We start from the raw sequence: 25,204 nt of genomic DNA on the forward strand, positions 1-25,204 counted from the left end.
CAAATGCAAACCAAGTCTATGCTACTGGTGATCTTGTACTGGACACAAGTGGATGCATGCTATGAAATGGTCTAGGTGAAATAATGGATTTGCTTTGGTTTGTGATAAGTGAGGGGTTTGGGTTTACCTGACGATAATCTTTTCTCAAGGGGTGGCTGCTGCATAGTTTTCTCTGCTGCTGTTGGAGGAAAAAGTGCACGGGTTTGGATGTTAAAGATATTTTTTCTCTGATCTGAACATCATTTGACAACATGATCAAATACAAAAGGATTCATCCCCATGTGGTACTTACATGGTTTTAAGCATTTGCTAATGCACTCAGCTTCGGCCTCAAATCTATTTGCATTACCACCGCAGCCACCATACCAACCCTGGCTGCAGATCTTGTTTTTGTAGTCAAAGAACCACACAATCTGATAGTCCTTGCACTGCATGCCCATGTCAAAGTCCAGCAAGCAAGGGTCTGGCCAATCTGCATGTCAAAAGGTGCAAAGGGTGAGTGACTCTCAGAGGGTTAAAAGCTGAAAAAGCAAAGAGATTGAAAAGAACAAAAGCCTGGTACAGGACTGGTGGCATTTCCTTCCTGTGATTCCTCTTGCTGAGGGCAAACCTTCCCTAGCCTCTAAGCTTTCGTCTCCCCACTCCTGACTTCCTCTCACATCCAAGTCCCATGGACCAAGGTGCTGGGAGCCCCTTACTCCCTGCTGGTGCACATGGGATCAGACCCTCACACAACTCCCACATCTTTTCAAAGCCATTTGTCTTGGCAGTAACTCTGAATCCATAAGTATGTTTAGTTTATCTCTCAAAGCAAAGCTGCACCTAGAACACTTTAAGGCTTGATGAGGATTTACATAAATTCCTTTCCTGTCCAGAAATTATGATTTAGGCCCAAATTCCAGAGTTTTTATTAGCAGAGATAGGCCACCCATATGAGCAGCTGCTTTGCCTATATAAGGAGTGTGGATTTTGGGACCTCCTCCAAGGTCCACCAGAAGATTTGCACACGAGTCTCTCCTTAAGCACCACCTCTCTCCTTACGCACGAGGAATAGAGAAGACTCAGCTGAACAACCCATCCCAATCCCCTGCCCTGTTCAATGTCTTTAGCCTGTTGAAAAGCTTCAGATTAGCATTCCCTGGGAATGCATCCTCCAGACTGACGTGTGCCAGAAATCCTCAGGCAGAGACTTTTGCTGCAGGGAGAAGCTGAGATTGAGAGGTCTGCATCAAAGCACAGATTGAGCACAGAGCACATCCATTTTCCTGCAGGCAGACCTAAACACACCTTGTTTGCAAAGGACTGGCACACAAGGGGTTAAAGCCATGGAAATGCATGTCACCTCGTGGGGACAAGCCAGGTGAAGGCTTCCCAGGGGATACCAATGTCAGGGAGAGGGACCAATCAATGGGAACACATGGGAAGGGTGGGATGATGGGACATGCAGCAAGGCAGAAATGAGATGGTCCCTGCTGAGCACAAGCCCTCAAACCCTCTGCTGTAGCAAGCTCCAGGGGTAGCACCGGTCAGACATGAGGTCCATGCTCATCCTTTTCATCATGAGCAGCCATACCCCAAACAGCAGCCTTGCAGCTCTTGCTGGGTGAATGCATTAAGCAGCAGCATCTCCCTGAGTTCTCATATCACCTCAGGGAAAAAATGAGCTACAGTGCAAGTGCAATGCTTAAGGAAAAACTTAAGAATGATGATTCAGGGATGAGTTTTGGATGCCAGATTTGTAGCTGGTGCCTGCAACAGGGCTGTGATGCTTCATGAAGGCTGAGAGCCCTTCCAGAGCCTTGGAAGAAGGGTTGCAGTCTGGCACTTACAGTACAATGAGTGTGATGCTAATGTAAGATGTCAATAAAAGCAGTGAGATGACATATTAACATGTACAGTGATTATGGGTTGTTAACATAGGTTGACAGGATTAACAACATAGTGGGAACTGACATCTTGCTCATTTGGCAGTTTACTGGATAGTGGCACTCTCTTACCACTTAGTAAGGTGGTGTTTTCTCTTACCACTAGTGGCAGAGAAAGAGGAGATGGGCAGAGGGGTGAAACTGGAGGTTTACCTCTGGTTAGCCACATTTATGCAGATGTTTGACACTAGCTCTCCTGTGATCCATGCCTCTGGTCAAACCCTTGTTGGGAGCTGTGTGTTACACCAAGGAGCCAAGACCTATTCTTCACCTCAAGTGGGGAGCAAGTATCAGGGGATATTCTGCATCCACACATGCTGGGGAGGCCATGGAGCACAGCTTGGCCCTGTGGAGTAGCCAGCAGTTGGGCCATGGCTCATCTCCCATTACTGTGATGGAAACAGGATGCAGTTTGCATCCCTCATGAAGCTCACAGCAACTTCAAGGGGCTCTGGATCCAGCATGGGCCAGAGACCCGAATACAGGGCTCAGACCTGCATGGCCAGGAATGTCATCTCTGTTATGATCTGTTGGCTCTAGGTTTAGAAGCAGGCAAGGGAAAGATGAGTGCAAGTGTCCAGGTTCTCAGTGGAGTCCTGGCAGAGCCCCCCCAGCCCAGTGCTCCCACTATTGCCCATACTCACAACTCCCAGGACCTTCCAGTGGCTCTGTGTTGAGCATCATGTTGGCCACGGACACCTTTGGCTGTGCTGGGGTCTCTGTGGGGCAGAAGCAGATGGGTCAGCCAAGGAGAAGGGGATCTGTGGCAGTGCCCTCGGCATAGCCATAACCAAACCCACTGTCCCCAGCTCCAGCACAGGGCACACACAGGCTGCACGAGTCAGGTCTGGAGCTGTTCACCTCAGCACATACAGTTCAGAGATGTTTTTTAGAGGCAATTGGCTTGATGACCCCAGCCAGCAGCTCTGCTGTGCAGTTGGGCTCATCCTCAGGGCTCCCACTCACACCCCAGCATGTGGCTGCAGAGGGACTTTGAAAGAGCTGAAGAGCTGGACACGGCCTCTCTGTAGCTAGTTTAGCTTTGCTCCTCTGGCCTTAGAGATGGCAGAAAATGGTGGCATTCTCTAAGGGAGCAAATAGTCCGTGATGGACCTTTTCTTGTTCCCCTGCAGTCCTCAAGGACTGTCCATTCATTGCATGCCTCTCAGACTCCTCCCATCATGGCCTCACATCTCTCTAGGAACTATGGTGTTGAGGATTGTCACTTGTGATGGAAAGGAGAACATGGTTCATACTGCACCATGTTCTGCACAGCTGCAGCCTATTATATCCTCAGCAAAACCTGTGGCTTATTTTCCATGGGGGTGGGAGGAGGCTGCAGCCACAGGAGGGGGTGGATTTGCTTTTTTCTGGTGAGAGTATGGGGGGGGGAGCGGCAGTCCTACCCAGCATTTAGGTAACAGCTGATAAGACAAATAGAATGTCACCACTGCCTACCCCATTTGTTCTTGTTCTAGATTTACTCTGTGGGAATGCAGCTTCCCTGCACATTGGGAGCTCCAGCTCAGCACATGAAAAGGTTACTTCCACACACACTGATGTCTTTTCTCAACATTTTTGTGGGCATGTTTATTGCTCTTGAAGGTAAGAGACTTCAGACCTGATCCAAACCCACTGAAGCTAACGGAAAGGCTCTTCACGGGCGCTGAAACTGGCTCTGAGATGCCAGCACTGGCAGGACCAATGCAAACTTCTCCACAGCACCAAGCCAAGCCACGTTTGTGCCAAACCAGAGTAAAAAAAAAACCCAACCAAACAACTTGGCTGTGTCTTAGACAGCAGCTTTTGGCCATGCCAAAGTGTTTGGTGAGGTTTACATGTGATCTGGACACATAGAGCTTGAGTACCCAAAAGACTAAACTCTCTATTTAATCTCTTATTTGTCTTTTGAGGTTGATTTTTTTTTTTATAATATCATATGTAAAGTAGATGGGTGTCTACAGAAATGGTGATTGGAAAGGAAGCTTTGCTTGCTTATTGTGCAGTCAGGCTGGACTGGATTTGGTTTGTGTTAACCCACTTTGACTCTTACTATTACTTACAGCAGTGCCATCTGGACCCCACCAAGACCCAATCTGCAAAGCCTCCTGCACACATAATAAGACAAACCCTGCTCTTGGACCAGCTTTACTTCTCCCACAACCTGTGTTGGTTTAACACCACTGAAGTGTCAACTCGCATGTTGTAAAGCAGCACATTCGCTGCATTTCATAACCAGCTCCGGCTGCTGGTCTGGGGGATGCAGGACCTGCAGTGACACAGCTGAGCATTGCCAGGGCTCTGATTGTTGGTCCCAACCAATTGCCCATCACTTACGTGGGACTTTCCCCATATTTTTGTGCCCATTTAATGAAAACGCAGATGTTGTGTGTTTTCCTCAGGACATACTCACTTGTGCTGAAAGTCCCTGTGTACGTCACTTTGGGTTGGGTTTTCTGGTAGCCAGTAACAACGACAAGGTATTTCTGTCCACTCTTGAGGCCGTGGATGATATGCTCAGTGCCCGTCAGGTTTTGGTTCTGCACCAGCGAGTGGTCATGCGCAGCGGTGACGGAGATCTCAAATGTGTAGGCACTGTGTGGCTCGGGGCTGGCCCAGCGCAGCCTGGCACTGGTCTCAGTGACATCGGTGATCTGGATGTCATGGCTCTTTGCTGCAAAGCAAGATCAGGAGAAACATTAAGCAAGGACTTGAAGAAGAAAGACCTCAGGGGAGAGGTGCCTCAGTGCTGCGAGATCTCCTTCCCAGTCCACAGCAAATTTTCCTGTCTACAGGCAGTTGTGGTGTATGCAAACCAGATTCTGACTTCTCTGTCTCAGATGTCCAACCCAACGAAGTTGACTGCTTTTATTTATTGCTTTCCATTTATTATTTACATGGGGACATGCATTCACTGGCTGGTTAAGTGTCCCTGTGCTATGGCACACATTCTTTGTTTCTTGTCCAGCCAGTGCAGATCTGCCTGCACCCCCTTGCAAAAACACATGGGAAAACCACTTTACAGGAGCTATGCTCACATGAAAGATTTTTAGCATTCCCAAATAGGTCTCCACACTGTTTCAGTGATGAACTAACTGAACTATTTATATTAGCTGTCAGAGAATTCAAAAAATACCATGGTATGAACCACCATAAACAGCAAAATTTAGCCAAGGAGGTAATGGTACAAGGAAAGTATAGAAAGCAATAGGATGTACTAGACGGAGAAGTGGTCTGTCACTGTACTACTGAGCTGAGCAACAGATGATGGATTGTCCCATAACTCACAGAATGGTTTGGGTTGGAAAGGCTCCTACCCCCCTGCCACAGGCAGGGACACCTTCCCATAGACCAGGTTGCTCAGGTTCTGTCCATCCTGGCCTTGAACACTGTCAGATTTAGATGTCCTGCTTGTGTTTTGCTACGAGGCAGAATGTCTCCCACCTGGTTTTGTACACCGCAAGTTGACAAAGCCTTAAACCCCCCCAAAGAGCAGATTTCCAGGTTTGCACCTAAAGCAGGAAATCTAGCCTCTCAGTGACATATCCCATAGGAATAATCCCCTCAGAGAGGAAGAGAAGCCACAACCCACCATGGTACAGACCAGTCAGAGGCACAGCTCTTGTGGGGAGAGCCTTCCACGTACCTTGTCTTCTCCTGCCTCCTGACACAGCCACTGTGGAGTTGGCAGTGGCACGGCCAGCAACTTTGGCATGGGCAGTGGTGCTTGCCGGGACCACAGTGGTGGTTGTGTTCACCTGGACCATGGTGCTGGCCGGGGTCATGTCAGTGGCTCTGCTCTGGGCTGTGGTGCTGGCAGTGGTGGTTCTGGTGCGGGTACTGGTGCCTGCAGCAGGCTTGATGGTCACACCTACCGTGGTGCTGCTGGCACTGGGGGTCCAGCTCATGGTCACATTGGGTGCCACGTACCTGTGAAAGCACAAGCAGCTGCTATGGCTTTTGTACCCTCCCTGTTTAAGCAGAATTTTGGAACTGGAGAGGATTTGACATAGAAATCATTAGCAAGAACAGACCCACCATCCCCTTATCCCTGAGGTCAATAGTCTATGTCACCTTTAGATGTGCCCACAGCCAAGCAATGAAAAGTGCTTATCACTTGGGGCACAAGTTGTCTATACATCAACTGGACACACATAAGAGTGAATTTAGTAGATCTGTAGCATGTCTGATTTCCAGGGGCTTGACCTCCTAAAGCCAGGAGAGCTCTGTGCCAGCAATGAATGAATCTCGGTGACATGAGCTTCGTCTTCTGTTTAGAAACTATTCCATGATGGATCCTGTATATCAGGTAGTCCAGGGCAGCCCAGCCTCTGAAAATAGCTCACTGAGTGGAAAATCCCCAAATAATAGTAATTTCTGGAATTCCTGACCTACCTGATGACAGTAGCATATACCTCCTTCATATCCTCTGTACTACATATCTAAATATAGAATTTAGCCCAAACTTAAAATGATATGTGTACTTGTCTACATTTCTCTACCTTACTCCCCCAGACAGGAGTTAGGAAAGCTCATTCTCTAGCAGACAAACCACTGCTTACACTGCTCTCTGCCCAGTGCGCCCAGGGCTCTGACTCTTGGCTTGCTGGTCATTCTGGAGCCACTCACACTGTTTCCTCAGCTCTGGAGACAGGTAGAAAGCAAAGTCGCCTAGAGACAGAGAAAGGATGTCATTAAACATTGATGTTGAGCACGGTGGTTACCTACCAAACCACATTACATCTATTTCTCCATTTATTTATTTCTAAAGGAAACAATTCTGCTCTTCCTGCTTGCTCTGATAACAGCTATGGAATGTTTGGTGTAGCTACTGAAGCATCCTGGCCTGGGAGGCCAATTATTATAATAACAATAAGAATTCTTATTCCAATTTACAAACATGAGAGCAGTAACTATAAGATACCAGAGGGTGTATGCATGTCACATGTGAACAGCTTGGTTACAACCAGGCACTTCCAACCACACACTTAACATCAGAATTTTCCAGGACCCCTGTAAGCAGTAAATGGAAAAAGCAAACTGAGAAAACATAAACATTTATTCCAGAGAAAGATGCGTTCAGGCTTCCTTCTTATTTAGTGCAAGACATTCCTGAATCAGTGGGTTATTACTCCAGTAGACTGGTTTTCAGGGCTTTTTTGATAAGACTAGCTTTCTTAATAAAGGCCCAAGTCTTGTCATTGCTGGCCAGGTCTATGTAAGATCTCTAGCAGTTGGCTGTAGCTGGAGATCCAGCCAGGGCTTTCTAGCTAAGCCAAGATGCAAGTTTTCTAGGCACAATCCCAAACACAGAAGCATTGTTTGTCCCTGAGCAAAGAATCCTGTTCATCTGGTCCTTAAATCTGCATAGAGCAACTCCAGATCTCAACCTGTGCCATTCAGATATCTGCTAGACATGACACTTATGCTGAAGTTGGGAAGAAAGATTTGCTGGGTGTTCAGGGAGTGCTGGCAGGCTGCAGAGGACCAAGAGCCCAGCAGGACAAGACCTATAGGACATGTTGCAGATGTGACTAGCAAGCCAGGCAGGATTAAGTCAAACAAGACAGAACTGCACATGCTACTTGGCAGGCCAGCAGAATGCATAGGATGGGCTAGGAAGTCAACAGTGAACATATAAAAAGAGACTTAACTTCATGGGACCCACTGCCCAAAGAGGTGGTCAGGCCAGAGCCCACCCAACCAGGCAGGTAGACCAAACCTGGCAGATTAACCCCTCTGAAGTCACATGTTGACCCTTCCATAACACTTTGGCTGCAGGATGTGATACTTACTTCTAATGAAAGAAGGCAGCAGTCTCCCAAAGCGCAGTAAGGGCTCCTCATGAAGCTCTCCTGGTTTATCGACCAATTTGAAGAACACATCATTTGGCTCACTAGCTAGGCTATAGATATTCTTAACATCCACCTTCCTACCAATGCCCAAGACAACAAAGAAGTACCCTTTGCATTTTGCACTGGTAACAACCTTCTGCAGGTACTCAAGCTCTTGTTTATTCACTTTTCCAGTCATCATCAGAACTATGACTTTTATATCCCGAGGGTTTGGTGCACTTTCAAAAACATGAGCCATTGTGTGTTCAATTGCACTTCCTATAGCCTTTGTGCCATGGAGCTGGGTCATTTGGTTGTGCAGGTAATTGATGATCTTCTCTTTGGACCCATAATCAGTCAGTGAAAACTCAGTTTTTACTGGTGGGAAGCTTGAGTTGGTTTCATATTCATAAGGAGCTTGCTGGAGAACTGCCACTCTTGCATGGTGCTGAGATACTTTTGGCTCAGAGCTGATTTCCAGGTTACTTACAAGGTGGGAAATGTACTTCTTCATCTCATTGAACTGCAGAGGGGTGGTGGACTCTGAGCTATCCATGATGAAGGCTATGTCAGTGTCTATATCTGTTGGAGCTGCCCTTCTGTCTCTGAATACAGGTCTTTGATTACCACAGATGGGATCAGGGTCACACACATCTAGGGAAGAAAAATAATAGGTTTAACCTGAAGGAGCTGAAGATAACCCTCTCTTGTCATTGTAAAAATGTTGTATCATATGAAATGCTATCAAGCCTTGACCATTCACTGGTCCATTACTTGACACCAAAGTCATTTCATCCCAAAACACACTTAAGTATGCATTTACTATTTTTACATGCTCCTTTGTCCAAAGGGATCCCTGCAGTACACTGTCATAAATGGCAGAAGGCCATATTTTATAGCGTTTAGCTATTGCTATTTGGGCTGTAAAACTAGGAATCATCAAAAAAAAGGAGCTTCTCTTTACAAAGAGGAGAACGCGCAGCAAGCCTCATTCACAATGCCAGTGATTCCTGCTCAGCCTAAGAATATGAATCCCTTGTCTTCAGCAGCAAAAGATCTGACTCCCAACTGGGCTTCCCTTCTGCACCACTGACAACCGACTGCTGCGTGACCAGAAGGATTTGGCACTGTCTAAAGGAGAAATTGGATGCTTTACCCAGACAAATGTGACAAGTCAAGAGCCTCTGGATAGTTTCATTCAGCTGACTGCTGCTGGTAGGCAGAACAATCGCATGTCCAACTGCTGTGTTGTTGATCTGGTTAGATGCAAACAGAAAAACATGGTGTCAGTAATAATGCCTTCTGTTGTTTTCAGCTCAGAGCAGGGGAGGGCAATCCAAAACTCTAAGAGATTCTCTACTCAGCATGCTTCTTTTGGTGGATCCCATTTGGAGGACTGTAATGCCTCCAACACCAGTTAGTGAGAAGTTTGGAAACACAAAACTCCAAGGAAAGGGTCAAGCAGTTGAACCAGAGCTCAGCATGCTCATCTGGGTTTTCTTTGTTGTTTTAAAACTCAGTGCATCCACTCTCCCTCTGCCAGCAAAGCTAATGTACTTCCCACCCTCTGCCTTTCTGTCAGACCTTTATCGCTACGGGGACTGCCTTTACTTCTGTTTCACACCACACCTGGCTTGCTGGACTCATGATCTGGGAAACAAAGGATCATCACAGCCTCAGTAGCCTTTCACAGCATGTGCTGTGGTTTGAATTTCTCTCCTAATAGACTTAAAACCATGGAATGGTTTGTGTTGGAAGGGACCTTAAAGCTCATCCAGTTCCAAACCCCTCCCACAGGCAGGGACACCTTCCACTAGAGCAGGTTGCTCCAAGCCCCTGTGTCCAACCTGGCCTTGAACACTGCCAGGGATGGGGCAGCCACAGCTTCTCTGGGCACCCTGTGGTAGGTCCTCAGCACCCTCCCAGGAAAGAACTTCTTGCTGGGTGAGTTTGCTCAGCAACACGTTCTCAGCACAAAGCACCTGAAAAGACTGCAGAAGCCACCCGCTGCCTGTAGGAGCAAACACTGTCAAGGTCCCCAGCAAACCAGACTGAGCTCATAAGCCAGAAATGAAAGAAAGGGTGCATGACCCCCAACCTCCAGAGCTCTGGTGAGAACCGGGTCCTGTCTGCTGGTTAGGAACACTGGCATGACCCCGGCATCGTAGAGCTTGAGCACAGCATCGTTGAGCTGCGAGGAGGCTCTTGTGTCCCCGTTGCTGAAGAAGACAGCCACCTTCCTCATGAGGAAGCCACTTCGGGCACGCTTGAATGTATTCCTGGCCACAAAGGACATGGCGGTCTCCAGGCTGCGTGGCTTCGTGGTGAGGGTTGCCTGGAAGTTTTGGATCTGCTGGAGGAGGCTTGATTTCTTCCTGGCATCAGCAAAGCGGATCTCAGTGGTGACCTCATTGTTGTAGGTGACCAGAGCCACCCGGGCACCCCGAGGACAGTTGCTTTCAGCGATGGTTAAGTTGTTGACCACTCTGAGCACAGTTTGCTTCATTCTGTTGAAAACCTCCCTCACGACACCCGAGGAGGTGTCAATAGCAAAGGCCAGCTCGGTTGGGAAGACAGGGCACTCCTTGGGACCTGCCAGAAACTTGTGTTGGGAACAAACAGTGCCCCAGATAGCTGGCAGGGTGCAAGGACCAAGTCCTCAGCAGGGGTAAATCATTCATACCACATACGTGGAGAGAGCAATTGTGGCACACAGTCACACTGGGATTGAAGATGACTTACCATAGCAGCAAGCTGTGGGAAAGATAAGGAAAGAAAAGAGTTTGGTCAGTGCCATTTGTGTAACAGGCACACAAGGGTAGAGACGGGGATTTAGCAAAGCACTGATGTACTCACGGCATTTGTCTTTGATGTTCCGCACAAGTGCACATTGCTTTAGAAAATAAAATGAAAGACAGAGAGAAAAGGGAAAAAAAAAAAGAGACCTGTGACACAGCCAACAAAAGAGTATTTCAGTACAATAAGGAACTTATGCCACACTTACATCTCTGGATTCTCCTTTATCACCCTTAAGTCCCTGTTTAAATGAAATAAAGAGAAATTGAGTGCAATGTGTATTTTCAGAGTTCCCCCTGTACCCAGCTGGTATAATTAACCATGGCTCATGGAGAAGCTAAGGGAAAACCTGCTTGTTTTCAGGTGTTTCCTCACATGTTTCCCCATGTGAGGAGTAAACCTAATTGAGGTCAAACCCAAATGGGACATTTGCAATGTTCCAGGTTCATGTGCAAAGCAAGCCAAGTCACCTTGTCCTTTCTAGGGTGCTCTGTGCCAGTCACATTTGGTCATAGACCATGTCCTGTGTGGGGTGATAAATGACAAAGAGCTGAGAACTTCCTAGAAGGAGTATGAAGTGGCATATTTGCCATGGGGAAACCCCAGTTCCTAATAAGAGCCTGTCTATTGGGTTTTGCTTTCTGCTGTGCACTGCAGTTTGAGGATGGGTGAATATTTATCAGTTATAAACAGCTAGCTAGGAATTTATACAGACATATCCATAACAAATAAAAGAGGAATTTGCCCAACTTGAAATCAGGAGATGGCAATGGGCATGTTTTTCAACCCCTGACACCAACAGGGCCTACCACATTACTCAGGGAAGCAACCAAGAACCTCTCAAAGTGGGAAGCAAGAGGCTCCTTCAGCAATGCAATGAACACTTACAGATGGTCCAGGGTATCCAACCTCTCCTTTCTGACCAGGTGTCCCAGGTTCTCCTGAATTTCCCTAGAGAGAAAGAGCAAAGAAGTCCCAGGAACATGTGTCAATGCTTAGAAAAGATGTATACACCTTCCAGGCTGTTCATGCACAAGGGAAGGTGCCATGGTCCCACTTACTCTGCGGCCTCTGTTTCCTTTAGGACCGGGGCCTCCAGCAACACCGCGGTCACCAGGTCCACCCTGGTCAGGGAGAAACACAAATGGTAGCTCTAAACCTGCACAGGACCACAGGTAACTGCTATATCACTTGGAGAATGAATGCACAGCTCATGGGCTGCACCATACCTTGGGCCCTGGGTAGCCGATGAAACCACGTTCTCCCTGAAACAACAGGAAGGTTTATTTGAATATGGTTTAGCAAATTAAGAGGGTTCTGCAGGGAGATGTGTACCAACTGCAGGCAGATCTGTACCAACTGCAGGGATTAAGTGATGAAGGAAAAAGGGAGCGAGATTGCAAATTCAGTGTGCAACTTTGTTCCACATATGACTAATACAAAGAAAGCAGCCACTCTTTTCAAGGTCTGGCTGCTCCTCCTGGGCTAATTTCAACTGTAGGGGAGCTGTCAGAGATGCTGGAGCATTGTTTTCCAAGTCCCACAGACATTCATGGGGGTATCTGGCCAAAAGGTTCAAAAACATTGTGCTTCCTCCTTGGCAAATCTGATCTATGTAGGCAAAACTAAGACAAAGGCAGAGGGGAAAGGTTTTAAGTATCTTGCCTAACTTTTTAGCAGGGTACACACAGGGCTGATTTTTGTCCCTGTATTTGACTTCACTTCTTGTCCCTGTACATATTTGACTGTCCTTGCCCATCTGCACTGCAGACATGGGCTACCTCCTTGTCCGTGATAACTCATGTTGGGCATATGTGCATATACCTACCTTTCTGCCTTTAGGACCTGGGCCACCGATTCCATCTCGTCCATCATCACCCTAAAATTGGAAAACCAAAGCCATTAATATGCATTGAATGAGAATCAAACCTCACAGCTCCAGCACCATCAACACCCAATCAGAACCCACTTATGCCACAGACTTTGAGAAGTGCTTCCATAGATGAAATTATTGCAAGAAAAATAGCACAAAAAGGTGACGCCAAAACTACAAATCTGATTTAAAACTGCTTAGTATATACATGTAGAAGTCAGCTTAGTATATACAGGTAGAAGTATATACAGGTAGAAGTCAGCAATGAGGAGCAGGTTAGGAGGTCAGTCAAAACTAGGGGTGATCTCCGAGATGTGAAAAGTCACTTTTCAAATGAATACAATTTACCTCCTTGAAGATATTACTGTTATAAACTCTGCTCACACCAGCTTAAGACATAAAGCTGGTTTCTCTTTCTCAATTGAACTATGTAGGATGCAAAGTCCATAGGGAGCTAAAATCTCTGCTGGAAAGGGCTGTGCCCCATTTACCACAGGAGAAGGTTCAGCCCAACATCCTTAAAGACGTGAGTGCATGGCCACACTTACCATCTCTCCTCGTGGGCCCTGCTGTCCATTTGCCCCTTTGGGTCCAGGGTTTCCAGGCTCACCCTGAAAACAGGAGCATCTGTTAGAGCATGTGCTGAAACTCCAGGCAACTCCAAGATTTTCCCACCCCGTCAGCACTGGTTTCCTTATACAGACCAGTCTGCAGTTGTCCTTGCAGAAGAAAGTCATGACTGCACCTACACAGGCAGCAATTCTACAGAACTTGCTCTTTAGTGGGACACAAGAGACCAGCCAGCTCCCACCACAGGATGGGGTTTGCTTTTCATCAACACTGCAAAAGGGAAGCTCCCAAGCTCTGGACATCTTGCCAGTGCAAAAGAACAATGGAGCTGCCATGGAAATGAACCAGTGTGTGTGAGTGTGGAGAGGTAAAACATAAACCACATGGTTTCACCTGTAGAGAGTCTGGAGAGATCCAGCACCCACCTTCCTATGTGGGCATCAGCTGAGAATTTGCCCTGGAAAATTACTTGGAAAGTTCAGTTACTCAATTACTTTTCCCACTCTGTTCAATGAAAGAGAAGCCTAATGAAACAACCAGAGCATAGACCCTGCTCTACTCTGCACTGTGCAAGCCAGTGAAAATGAGCTAATTTTGCTCCAAGAGGTTCATCTGAAGTATAGTTTTTTAAGGTCACTATCCAGAAGCTTTTCATCATTGTTTTAGTTGCTGATACCCAATGCTCGTGAAGACAAACCTTTAATCCCAGGGGACCAATCCTGCCCCGCTCTCCTGCGGCTCCTGGAGGTCCACCACCAGCCTGGAATGGAGACAGGGAGAGGCATGTTGGCAAAATGTCAATAAAACTGGGTGCCAGAAACTAGGGTATTGGGTGACCATAGAAGTCGTGTATTAACTACCAGGGCTGGTGCCTCTCAAAGCACCTTAGGAAGTTCAGAAGTCTAATTCACAGTTGGGAAGAGCTGAACAACCAGGTCAGTTCAGTGCAAGAGTCAACAGTGACTTACATTGTCCCTAGAGAACCCCCCTGGGAAAGGTGCAAACAGGAGGGTCAAAGTCCTGCTCAGGATGGGGAAATGCAGGATGTGCCTGGCTTTATGGCCTCAAGTCTTGCTGGAGTATGCAGCAGGAGGGAGAAATGAATGCATGGGGGGCCCCAGCAAGGACTCAAGATGGTTGTGCTCTGGCATCAGAGATGTCTGCAGGCCTTAGTTAAGATCACAAACCATCATGGGCCAAACAATGAAGTCCTGACTCCTTTGTGTTTGCTTTGAACACTTTCTCTTCTGTAACTCTTGCTCAAGAGCTCTTCAGCATAAGCTGAGAGGAGAATCATACTGGAAGAGTGTGTTGTAAGAGAATTAAACAGAGTTGGAACCCTAGAGGGTTCCTAAAGAGAATGGGAAGACACATTGGTGGCATCTTATTAGCTCAGTGAGATGTTCTTGCTGAGTATGGCTGGGTCAATGGCTGAGAAGCAGCAAAAGGGTTTACCCTGGGTCCAGGAACTCCCTGTTCTCCTCTGATGCCTGGCGTGCCAAGCTGGCCAGGAGGACCCTGTGTGGGGAGAAAAAAGAGGTGTCACACACATGGGCGGAAACACACCAGTGCTATCCCAGGTTGCAAGGGAAAGCAAATGCTACAGCACCCGAGAGATGGTTGTCAAACATGTCACAGCTTGGGTGGTATGAACGGGATGGCTCGATGTCGCTGGGCAGGACAGCCAGGCCACAGTACACCCAAAAATACCCAAATCCCAACAGTCCTCACTACTGAGACTCTTTGAGGAAGAGGCTGTGATGAAATAATGCAACAGCATCACAAGGTAAAACATATCCTTTGCTATAAGCTCACTGACCTGTGGCCCTCTCATGCCTTGTTCTCCAGCTGGCCCTGCTTGACCGGGCGAGCCCTTGGTACCCTTGAAGTGCAAAACAGGACAATGCAGGTTAGCATGGGGGAAATGGGGTCGACACCAAGGAGAAGCTCAGGAGATCTCAAGGCATTTATAGCTGCATAAACAGCAGGGAAGGACAGCTGTCTGGGATGTTTATTCAGGATATGGTTATAGCAGAGAATAAGCACAGAACTGGTGGGTTAATTCACCTCCTGCAATCAGCGGGCATCAATCTCCTTTATGCTTTGGCCCCATTACACTACTCCAGCAGCAAGCTGAGACAAAGCATCTGGCCAGGGAACACTGCAGAGGACGGGCAGTCCCAGGCACATGGATGGCTGGGTTTGCACTGAATCCAGCAAGGAGCATACAGGGAGATGAGCCTGAGGAAGAGGGGAAAAACTGGGAGAAGAGAGGAGACAGAAGGAAGCAAAGCCTGTATCTCTTAGCATGTCTCTGGGTGCTGTGGCTGCCTGGCCAGTGGCATGGCAGTAGCCCCATGTGTTGCTCCCATCACCACTTACCTTAACTCCTATTGGTCCCCTTCGTCCTGCCATACCCTGCAGATGAAGAAACAATGAGACTTGTTACTCAAGTACATAAGCACACATTTCTCTGTTGCTTTTAGATCCATGTATTGCTACTTCTCTTAGTCCAAAATTACATTTGAATAGCTTAAACTACCGGGGAGAGAGGGAGAGAACTGTCTTGCATCAAAGCATGTTCTCTCCTTCCTTGCATCCCCCAACTCTTCACCACATAGGCGAGTTGCTCCCTCACACTTGCATGCCAGATGCCCATGCCAGAGTCAGTCAGATGTAGCTTCACTGGTCTGAGCACTGAGTTACTTGAATGGGAATAACCCAGATTAGACCTTTAAAGTCTATAGGCTGGGGAAAAAACAGGCATTTTCCTTTTGAGTTTTCTTGGTTTTTTTTATTTGTACAGGGTTTTATTTAGGTTAAAATCCTGATAGTTGTGAAACAAAACACATGGGAAAGCAGGAGGGAAAAATGTCATTGGTGGGTTAAGCTAGGCCCCTTCTAAGTGTGGGTCTGGAGCTCACCTGCCTTCCAACTTCACCATCCTGGCCATCCAGCCCCACTGGTCCTGGCTCTCCCTAAGGGGGAAGCAAAATTTAAGTGAGAGCCCTGAGATGAACAGCACTGGGGAAATAGGTTCGAGTCTCACACAACTGATCTTCCATGCTCTCACACAAGTTACTCAATATTCCCACATCAGTGGAAATCCTTCTAACAGCTCACAGAGACTTTACATCCAGTTTCTGAGCTAGCACAAGCCAACATTCCAGTTTTTTGGTAAATGCCTCCTGTCATTTAGGATAAATTTTTATTATGAGCTGGTAAAGAAAACAATGGGGTTTGAACGTTTTCCAAGTGTGTGAAGCTTTTTCCCAAAGGTTCCAGGTGAATCAGGACTTGTATCAGGTCTGTTATCACCTGAACACTTCTGTGTTCAGACCCACGGGAACATATGAAGTCAATTTCCAAGTACAAACTTGTTTCCAGTGACAACATCCCCAAAGGCTTTGTATAAAAATAATAATGATAGCTTTTCACACAAAAAATATTCTAAGCTACATCTTCCCAAAGAAAGGTTGCAAAACAACTCTTTCTCATGGAAAAGTATTCCTCCTGGCAAGGCCCGACGGGTTGAGGAACCCTGCACCTTTTTGGTAACACCCTTTCTTCTTACTTTCTCTGTCCTATCCTATTGTAAAAACCAAAACAACAAAAGACAACAAAGACACTTTACCATTTGCCCAATTTCACCCTTTTGGCCTCTGGATCCTCGTTGAGTATTATCAGCTCCCGAATCCCCCTGAAAGCAATACAGCAATGAGAAACATCTGTTTAAGTGGGACATGGAAATCAGGCATCAAACTGCTCTGCCACGGTTCAGAACCAACTTTTCTTTTCCTTTTTTGACCGAATTAGATAAAATACTATTGTTTTCAGACAGACACAACTTTTCAGCTGAGAAATAATCACACTGAAGGAGAGGATGAAGGAGGATTTCAATAGAATGAAACTGTGACTGACAGGTTGGTGCCAAGAGGCCTGTGTTACCCACACCACCTCTGAGTCCGTGCTCTGTCACTGGGCCTGTCACTGTCCGGTGGCATTTCTAAGCCTGAGTGCATGCCTGCTGACGAGCCCAGGACTGGTGGAAAGCGCATGGGGAACCAAGCAGATACCTCAGCAGTATTTATTTACCGGGTCTCCACGGAGCCCGCGGTCACCGCGCTCCCCTCGCTCGCCTTTAACTCCCTTGTCACCCTGCGGGAGGAGACAGAGAGTCAGCAAAAAGCAGGCCTTGCCTGCCTTCAGTATCTCTGCTGCCGCGCACCTCTGCCCTGAGGACAGCACGGGGGCTTTCCATCCCCCCTCCCCCGGCCCAAATCCTCTTTTTCACCACCATTTAGCCCCGTTGTAACCGTGGTAAGAGCCTACCCTCCTTCCGGAGTATCCCTTCTCTCCAGAGGAGCCAGGCAGACCCTTGTCTCCCTAGGGAAAAAAAAACACCTCAGGATATTTGCTGCTTTCAAGGCATCCCTCAGATGCTTCACCAGAATATCTCATTATAAATAAAAAAACAGCTAAAAGCACTAACCTCTTCTCCATCAATGCCATCCAGACCCATTTCTCCCAGTTCACCCTGTGGAAGAGAGGCAAGGCGCAAATGCTCACTATGGGAAAGGGGCACAGGGAGGAGGGCACTGTCCATATGCTCACACTCACTGCTGTGACGTGAGGAGATAGCTCCATACCTTCTCTCCTGGGAATCCCCGAGAACCCTGAAGAGACCAGAAAAGGGAGTTACTCCACTTTTGCCCAGTTCACTGCTGTGGGAAGCAGTGGGGCAGGGGGACTAGGCCTGCAGTCAGACCCAGAGCCAGGACCAGGCCACGAGAGCAGGGCTTGCAGCACCAGGGTTCGCCTGTCCCTTATTTCTCTGTCTTCCTCAGCTGCCCCCTCAACACTTGTGCCAAGATAAAATGCATGCATCATGGGGTTTAGCCAGCTGACCCAATAAACCAGCTTACTCCTTGGCCACAATTCTTGCTCCACTGACTTCCTTTTCTCCCTGCCCCTATTTTTATAAGAATCCAGATCCAGTCCTGGTGCCTTTATTCAAAGCTGAGCCTTTTTGAAGAAATTCAGTATCTCAGGTGCAATGGGCTTGGTTCATGCACTCCTCTGCGGTCTGCCAGAGGATCCTGTGGTCAGGGAAAACGGTAGGAAACATCCCCTTAACACTGATGAATATTTCCCATAAATATTACAGATTTCACTACCTCTTCTGGCTTTTGGCTGCTGTCCTGAACCATTTGCTCAAGGTTCCTCTTTAAAGCAGCAGCCATGGCTCACTTTTCTCCCTCCTCCTCAACAGATTTCCATCCATACACCATCCCACCCCTGGGTCAAGACACACATTTCTTGGTGCTCAGAACAAACCTATCTCTTATCACATCTTCCCTGTAGAGCCTGCACAGAATAAATCAGCCTTGTTTGCAGATTGAGCCTTGGTCACGAGGCTGCCCTTCTGTTCTACAGTAGCAATGCTAAAGCCATGACACCAGCTGGAAGCCTTGGTGATTGGCCAGGAGGACAACACCACTCAGGTGGATGCAGCAGCTCTTGTGTGACATCCTAAAGCAGCAAGAGTTGCCCTTGGTGGACTCTCACCAGCTGGACCCTGGGTCTGCTCCAGGAAGGCTGTTTCTGCACATACCTTGGTTCCTCTGTGCCCAGGGCATCCCTGGAAACCCTGTGTCCCATTCACACCAGGAGGTCCACGCTCACCCTGTTGCATGGAAGGGAAAACACAATGGTCAGGGTTTGCCTGCTAAGCGTGTTTCTTCAGCTGACTGTACCCATCAGCAACCACAGGAGGTGGCTTGGAAGCGCAGGACTAAACTTAGGATCAGGTTTTGAAAGGCCAATGCCCAGCGACCCCACCATCTCCTGCCCACAACCTTCCTCATGCACCGACCAACTCCAGGCCTTCACCCATGAGAAATGTTCCTCCAAAGCTCTCAGCTATGAAAGAGCTTTACAAAACTACAAAACTTCTCCTTCAAAATAAAACAAGATAAACCCCTCAGAGTTCTGCAAAGATGTCTAACCCCATCCTGACCTTAGAGCCCCATGAAAACATTGCCTTGCACATGATATCTGACAGCAGCATTTGGCCCTGCCTGTGTTATTGGCAAAGCAATAAGCACTGCCAGCCCTGCGGCCTCAGCTTCACCTCCTGGGCGTAATGCGTGGGGAGTTGTTTATTCCAGGGGTGACGTGGGATTCATCAAGAGCTTGGACAAAGCAGTGCTAGTAAGAAGTCATGGGATTCACGCTGTCTGCCACTGTGATGGATTGAAACACGCCTTCCTGATCCCATTCTTGGGCTAGCTGAAAACTCTCAGCTTCACTAGGTACAGATAACTTTAGCAGAGGCTGCAGCTTTACTGAAGTTGGGGTTTTTATGGTGTTCGTAATCACTGTGCCCTGCTCAGAGGTGATTGGGACCAGCTGCAAACAATCCTACCTGCCTTGGAGGAACAGCACACAGCTGCATCACATCAAATAATAGGAGCTGTTGCCCCTATTGTGCCTTCTTCCCAAGTTGCTCCTTACTGACCCAGGAGGAACTGCGACCAACCTCCCAGGCCATCAGGTAGGAAAACACAAAGTTCTGCTTGCTTTCTCATCTAATCCAAACCCACATCCAGAGTATAAAATATTTAGTGAAAAAGCCTGCACTATGGTGAGGTCCTTTCTTTGAGCAGTACTGTACAGAGCAGGTGCAATCACTCACCGGTCCTCCTTCATCACCAGGATAGCCTCCGTAGCCAAGATCACCTGTGGCACCCTAGAAGACAACCAAGAGGATTCTGTATTTCTTATATATGATCTCCCTCTAAACTGATACTCAAGATTTCCCCAGATTTGCACAAAGTGGCTGCTTGGTCACTTGTGTAAACAAGCTGATGAGAGAAACCATCTCCTTTTGACATCCCTAAACACTTTCACAAGACACTTCACCCCCTCCTTCTTTTACAACACAGAGACTGTTAGTGACAGAGGAGAGCAGCTCTCAACCACTACGCATGGGCCAGGGCCAGCTTTAAAATGGGGCACAAATGGAGATGAGCTTCCTGTTAGCATCACCCATTACAATGTAGGCAGCTTGCACAACACCTACCCATCACCACCGTAGTGGACACTGACCTTGCATGAAAACACCCTTCATCCCCAGGTAAGTGACTTACCTTTGGTCCTATGGGGCCTGGCACACCTCTGTCCCCTCTCTGCCCTGAGCACTTGCACGGGACCTTGCAGCAAGTCCTCTCTGCGATGTTGTCCTGCAGCAAAATGCATGAGAGAAAACAACAAGGTGTTAAAACCTGGCAGAGCACCAGCACTGTAACTCCTACAAGCCCCGAGTCTGTGCAATTGCCCCTGTGCCAAACTTAACATCAGTCTGGTAGCATTCTGGGATCTGTCTACCCCGAAACACCTAAAGCATACCAGGAAAAGGAGGCGTGTGTTGGCAGACTGGATAGGTTGCATGGTTAGGAAGCAACAGTCAATTTTCTTTTGGACATCAGAGGCAAGGGTTTAAATAGGAACAGTGTGGGGCAGAATTTGTAGAGAGCATGTAGCTCAGTCCCCAGAGCAGTGCTGGTGCTGAAGAGAGCAATTTCATCTCCTAAGAAACATATGTGGAATAGCCCATAAGAAGGTCACTGCAGAGAACACTTGGCCAGCAACCTGCAGGCTGAGGGCAGTTTGTGAGCACGCAACAAATGAGGAGAAAAGAAGACAGAAAGACAGAAAGGGATTCAGAGAAATCACAGCTTGATTTTGCATCATCCTATAGGAAGGAAAAAAATCACTTTCTTTGCCAAGCACGTTGCTGGCTGCAAATGCTTCCTGCCAGCTTTGTACATTTACATCTTGAAATGATTTCCTAGGCAACTGAATTATTTGGGGATGGGCGGAGGAGACTAGCTGTGACCCCCAAACCCAAGGTTTACTCCCAGGTGGCTGCATGCTGATTTGTGGAGAAGGGCCCAGCAGGGATAGCACAGGGATCAGCAGTTAAGCCCAATCTTATTAAGTCTACTGGAAAAGAAGCTTAATGATGCTGGTAACAGATGTGAAGTTGGCAGGAACTGGACATACCAAGCTTGATAGCAAATATACCCAACAAACTTCAGAGGGACTTCATGCATGGCAGGGAAGCAGAAGAAGAAAGGGTAACTCCTTCACCTGTTAAAAGTGTGTCTGAAATACAGGCAGTTTATCACCTTGGAGAAAGAAACCTAGAAAGCAGGGCTTCTGTAAGAAGTTTAGCACTGACAAGGCATGACAGTGCATTACCCGCAAGGTTAAAAACCCAACAATATATATATATATATATAGGTGGAGGGCAGGCTTTTTGGCACACCAGCTTTTGATGGCATCTTATCCTGTCCCACTCGACCTAATCCCACGTGCTGTAGCCTTGGCTGGAGTAGTGATTCAGGCATGGTACAAGACCAAGCAGCACCATGGTCTGCTCTTAGTTTTCCTTGCTGTGGCATCTGTAAGAAACACTGATGTGAGGCAGGGAGGGGAGAGGACCAGAGCCAGCAGGGTGTCATTCAGCCTTGGTTCAGCCCCACAGGAGATCCAGGGTCAGCTTTCCTCCAGCATTACAAGGCAGGCCTGCCTGTGCCAAGTCACTTACGAGCTGTTCCGCCAGCTCAAAATCCAGGTCCAGCAGATTGACTCGGAGGGGTCTGTTGTAGGTGAACCCGCGACCGAACTCCAGCTGCATCACTCTGTCAAAATCACTCACTCGGTCCAGCCCGACGAAGATGAGAGCGTTGACACCTGAGAGGGGAGAATCAGAAGGGGCTGTGTGATGGGGTGAGTGCTCTGCAGAGCCTGCACACCCTCCCCTGTGAGGATGGGTTGTTATCCACTCCTTTGATTGCAAATAGAGCTTATCAGTTGAGGACAAGCATCTTCAAGCACATTCAGTGCAAGTTACCCAGGTGCCAGCTGGCAGCTAAATATCACAGGAAGGCAATAAAGATCAGCAAGCACATATAGAAATCATGAAATCCTTATTTATTATTATCTAAAGCTGGAGGATTCATTAGAAAAGGTGGTAAAATGGACCAAATATTAACATAGATTATAATCACTGCCCTGAAGAGTAAAAAAATTACCTTCTGCATGCAAAGTAGATGAAGTGGCCTCCAGCTCTTCTATCGAGTCATCTACACCATCAGTAAAATGGATTATAACCTGGGAGAGAAACAAATTTGTATCAGGACCCAGAACTTTTTGAGTACAAAACACAATCAACGTGCAACCTGAAGGGCCTTCTTCCAAGGCATGCTTCATCTGAGAGGATATGGGGGAATTGCTACACCCTTTCCAGGCTATGAAGCTTTGCATTTCTGCGCCAGGTTTCTGTACATCATAACACACAGGTGTATGTTGCTAAAGCACAAGCAGGGAAATACCTGGAAAGCAATAGTTTGCAGCCAGGCAGTGGTCATGGGTACTGGCTGCAGCAATGCTCGGCAATTGTCAGGAAAGGACCTTGACAATGCATCGGAAACTAGTGGCGCTTATGTTGCCAACTTTATCATGAATACATCTATTTAATGAATGTTTTTTTATTTACTGTGATTTCACTGTTGCTTTACCAATTACAATACATCAGAGGTCAGTTTTCCTGGCCAACACCATCCCAGTGTCCTTCATTTTGTCTTACCTTGGTGCTGCCAGCGGGTGAGGATCTGAACTTGCTCAGGTAGGACCTCAGTGTATCAGCTGTGAGGAAATAGGGCCCCTGAGTTCGCATGCCCTGAAACCTCTCAAAGAGTTCAGGCTGGTATTCAGAGAAGTCCAGACCCTCCACAGGTCCCCCCCGAGCCTGGGCCATGATGGCTACCCTGACATTGGGCTCCTGGTTGCCAGTGCAGCTGATCCTCTGCATCTGCGTTATTCTCTTCAGCACAGACTCAACTCTGGACTCCAAACCTCTCTGGGAATTGAATATATTCTGGCCAGGCCCAACATCTGAGACATCGAAGCCAAGTATCACATCTAAGTCGCAATCTGAAAGGGAAATGCAAAACCAGAAGAGAACGTCGCCATTGAGCAATGTAATTGTTTTACAAGTAATGACTTTCCCAATTGATTGTTCTGTTAGTCTTAGAATCAAGTGGTTTGGGTTGGAAGAGACCTTAAGGGTCATCTAGTTCCACCCCCCTGCTGTTGGCATAGTCCTTAGAGAAGACTCTCTCTGCATCAGGCACTGACAACATTTGATCCACAAGTGCCTTCTACTTCCTTTCATCTCAGTAATTATAACCTGGGAAAATCTGCATTTCATTGATTTTATTTGATGTTTTCCTGTGCACTTGCTGCTTAGCACTGGGAGGAGCTGACCAAGACAAGCCCAACAGGAGTTTGCACTGTCTGCTTTTCTGCAGGAATATTTAGCATGGGCTTGGAGCCACCCTGCAGCCATTGAGCTGCCCACTGGTCTGCATCACTGAGAGATCAGGCTGCTGGATGCCTTTCACTCAGCTCAGGGCTGCTGTGGCTCTCCTTCAGCTTCTCCAGAGGCTCAGGAGACACCTCTGCTCAAAAGTCAGAGGGCTGAACTGTGGCCAGTTATCCTAGGAGGAGGACTTGCCATACTGTAGTAAGTTAAGCCAGCTGCTGGGATTCTGTCCAAAAGCAATACCAGCTCACTTACTCACCCCAATTCCCCTCGCTTCACTTTTGAAATAGCTAAATCATGGGATTCCTTCTTAGGGTAATTTTAGCTTAAACTACAACTGCATATGCCCTAGCTTTTTCTCATATACCTGTCATGAGATCAAGTGGGCAAGAGAAATTCTGATTTCCAGCACACCATGCATGCCAGGGACTGAATGGCCAAGAAGCCCAACTGTCTTATTATACATATAGTAGGCTGAAGCACAAGAACAGGCAGCTCTCATACCTAAGGTTTGAAACCTACCACCATGCTCATGGAGGGGATCTGAGCCCATGCCACAACTCAGGCTATAGGCAAAGCAAAAGAGAAGTCTGGACAAGTCCGTCAACATCACTGGATATTAAAAGCCATCCTCAAGAATGGCCTGAGCACATTATGAGAGGATGGCGCTTACCTCTTGTAACATCTGTTGTTATTGGGCACAGTTTCTCCTGCATAGCAGCTTCCAACGTAACTAGAACCTGCTCGTTGAGCTCAGACAGCTCCTGGGCTGTGGATGCTCGGAAGCTCGTGGCACTCTCACTGGCCAACCTACTGACTTCCTTCAGGTCGATGTTTCTGACGCCTACTGCAAACACCTTGACGCCTTTCTGTGTGATTTCCAAGGAGGCACTTGGCCCATCATCTGAGGACTTCCCGCCCGTGACAAGGAAGGCAATCTGGGGCACTCTCTGGTCGATTCTGCTCCCGGCCTCCTTCACAAAGTGCTTTGCCTGGATATGCCTGATGGCTGCACCGGTGTTTGCCACTCGCCCACCTTTGTAGATGACTTTGTTGATGGCATCTAAAATCTGAGGTTTGGTGGAGTAGTCCTTGAGGAAAAACTCATCAGTGACATCTGAGTTGTACTGGGCCAGTCCTACCTGGATAGAGTCACCATCCCTATAAATGGCATCCACCACAGAGTAGACAAACTGGAGAACTTCTTGGAAGTTATCTCTCCCCAGATTGATGGAGCCATCCAGCAAAAACACGATGTCAGCCTGCTTTTTTCCTTCTGGAAAGATTACAGAGAAAACACATCTGTTAATAATTGTTGGCAGCATTCATAATACTTATGATGCTTAGTGCTTTGTGAAGTGGCATCGTGTTTCTCTCTTATTTAGACTAGATGTTAGGCAGAAGTTCTTCCCTGTGAGGGTGCTGAGGCACTAACACAGGGTGCCCAGGGAAGCTGTGGCTGCATCATCCCTGGAAGTGTTCAAAGCCAGGTTGGACGGGGCTTGGAGCAAGCTGCTCTAGTGGAAGGTGTCCCTGCCTGTGGCAGGGAGTTGGAACTATATTATCATTTGGGTTCCTTCCAGCCCAAAACATTCTATAATTACATATACATACAAGAAGAAAGGTCTTCTACAACAATTACTACACTTCATGCAACATTTTTTGCTTTTTGTGATAGACACCCTCATATTATTTCAAATTTAATTCTATTCTTTCATACACTCAATAAAGTCATCTTCTGGGTGTTCTTTAAGTGAATGCAGCTAAAGGGTTGGGATTCAAAAGCTGTTAGTATGGAAACATTTCATATGGA

The 25,204-nt window shown here is 47.4% G+C and overlaps 1 protein-coding gene across 9 annotated transcripts in view; it reads right to left on the bottom strand.

Moving 5' to 3' along the window:
* Positions 1 to 25,204, bottom strand: part of COL6A3 (collagen type VI alpha 3 chain) — a 58,222-nt gene that overhangs the window by 4,225 nt on the left and 28,793 nt on the right. For 7 of the 9 annotated variants that reach the window (XM_062642021.1, XM_062642014.1, XM_062642057.1 and 4 more), the window contains 33 exons: positions 24,065 to 24,667; positions 22,654 to 23,000; positions 22,100 to 22,178; positions 21,613 to 21,758; positions 20,150 to 20,242; positions 19,696 to 19,749; positions 18,613 to 18,684; positions 17,648 to 17,674; positions 17,491 to 17,535; positions 17,331 to 17,384; positions 17,094 to 17,156; positions 16,633 to 16,698; positions 15,923 to 15,976; positions 15,381 to 15,416; positions 14,818 to 14,880; positions 14,454 to 14,516; positions 13,696 to 13,758; positions 12,977 to 13,039; positions 12,384 to 12,434; positions 11,785 to 11,820; positions 11,617 to 11,679; positions 11,444 to 11,506; positions 10,764 to 10,796; positions 10,604 to 10,652; positions 9,858 to 10,351; positions 8,916 to 9,015; positions 7,721 to 8,413; positions 6,488 to 6,596; positions 5,572 to 5,855; positions 4,339 to 4,599; positions 2,570 to 2,644; positions 293 to 472; positions 128 to 178 (listed from right to left, as the gene is read on the bottom strand). In XM_062642021.1, the coding sequence (XP_062498005.1) occupies positions 128 to 178; positions 293 to 472; positions 2,570 to 2,644; positions 4,339 to 4,599; positions 5,572 to 5,855; positions 6,488 to 6,596; positions 7,721 to 8,413; positions 8,916 to 9,015; positions 9,858 to 10,351; positions 10,604 to 10,652; positions 10,764 to 10,796; positions 11,444 to 11,506; positions 11,617 to 11,679; positions 11,785 to 11,820; positions 12,384 to 12,434; positions 12,977 to 13,039; positions 13,696 to 13,758; positions 14,454 to 14,516; positions 14,818 to 14,880; positions 15,381 to 15,416; positions 15,923 to 15,976; positions 16,633 to 16,698; positions 17,094 to 17,156; positions 17,331 to 17,384; positions 17,491 to 17,535; positions 17,648 to 17,674; positions 18,613 to 18,684; positions 19,696 to 19,749; positions 20,150 to 20,242; positions 21,613 to 21,758; positions 22,100 to 22,178; positions 22,654 to 23,000; positions 24,065 to 24,667 (4,533 nt within the window). The remainder of the gene's footprint in view (positions 1 to 127; positions 179 to 292; positions 473 to 2,569; positions 2,645 to 4,338; positions 4,600 to 5,571; positions 5,856 to 6,487; positions 6,597 to 7,720; positions 8,414 to 8,915; positions 9,016 to 9,857; positions 10,352 to 10,603; positions 10,653 to 10,763; positions 10,797 to 11,443; positions 11,507 to 11,616; positions 11,680 to 11,784; positions 11,821 to 12,383; positions 12,435 to 12,976; positions 13,040 to 13,695; positions 13,759 to 14,453; positions 14,517 to 14,817; positions 14,881 to 15,380; positions 15,417 to 15,922; positions 15,977 to 16,632; positions 16,699 to 17,093; positions 17,157 to 17,330; positions 17,385 to 17,490; positions 17,536 to 17,647; positions 17,675 to 18,612; positions 18,685 to 19,695; positions 19,750 to 20,149; positions 20,243 to 21,612; positions 21,759 to 22,099; positions 22,179 to 22,653; positions 23,001 to 24,064; positions 24,668 to 25,204) is intronic. The other 2 variants (XM_062642031.1, XM_062642040.1) reach the window with 2 other exon arrangements.

Source organism: Pezoporus occidentalis, unplaced genomic scaffold, assembly GCF_034315485.1.
Source record: "Pezoporus occidentalis ecotype Australia unplaced genomic scaffold, CSIRO_AGI_Poc_V1 ctg118, whole genome shotgun sequence".
In the NCBI taxonomy this organism is placed as follows: Eukaryota; Metazoa; Chordata; class Aves; order Psittaciformes; family Psittacidae; genus Pezoporus; species Pezoporus occidentalis.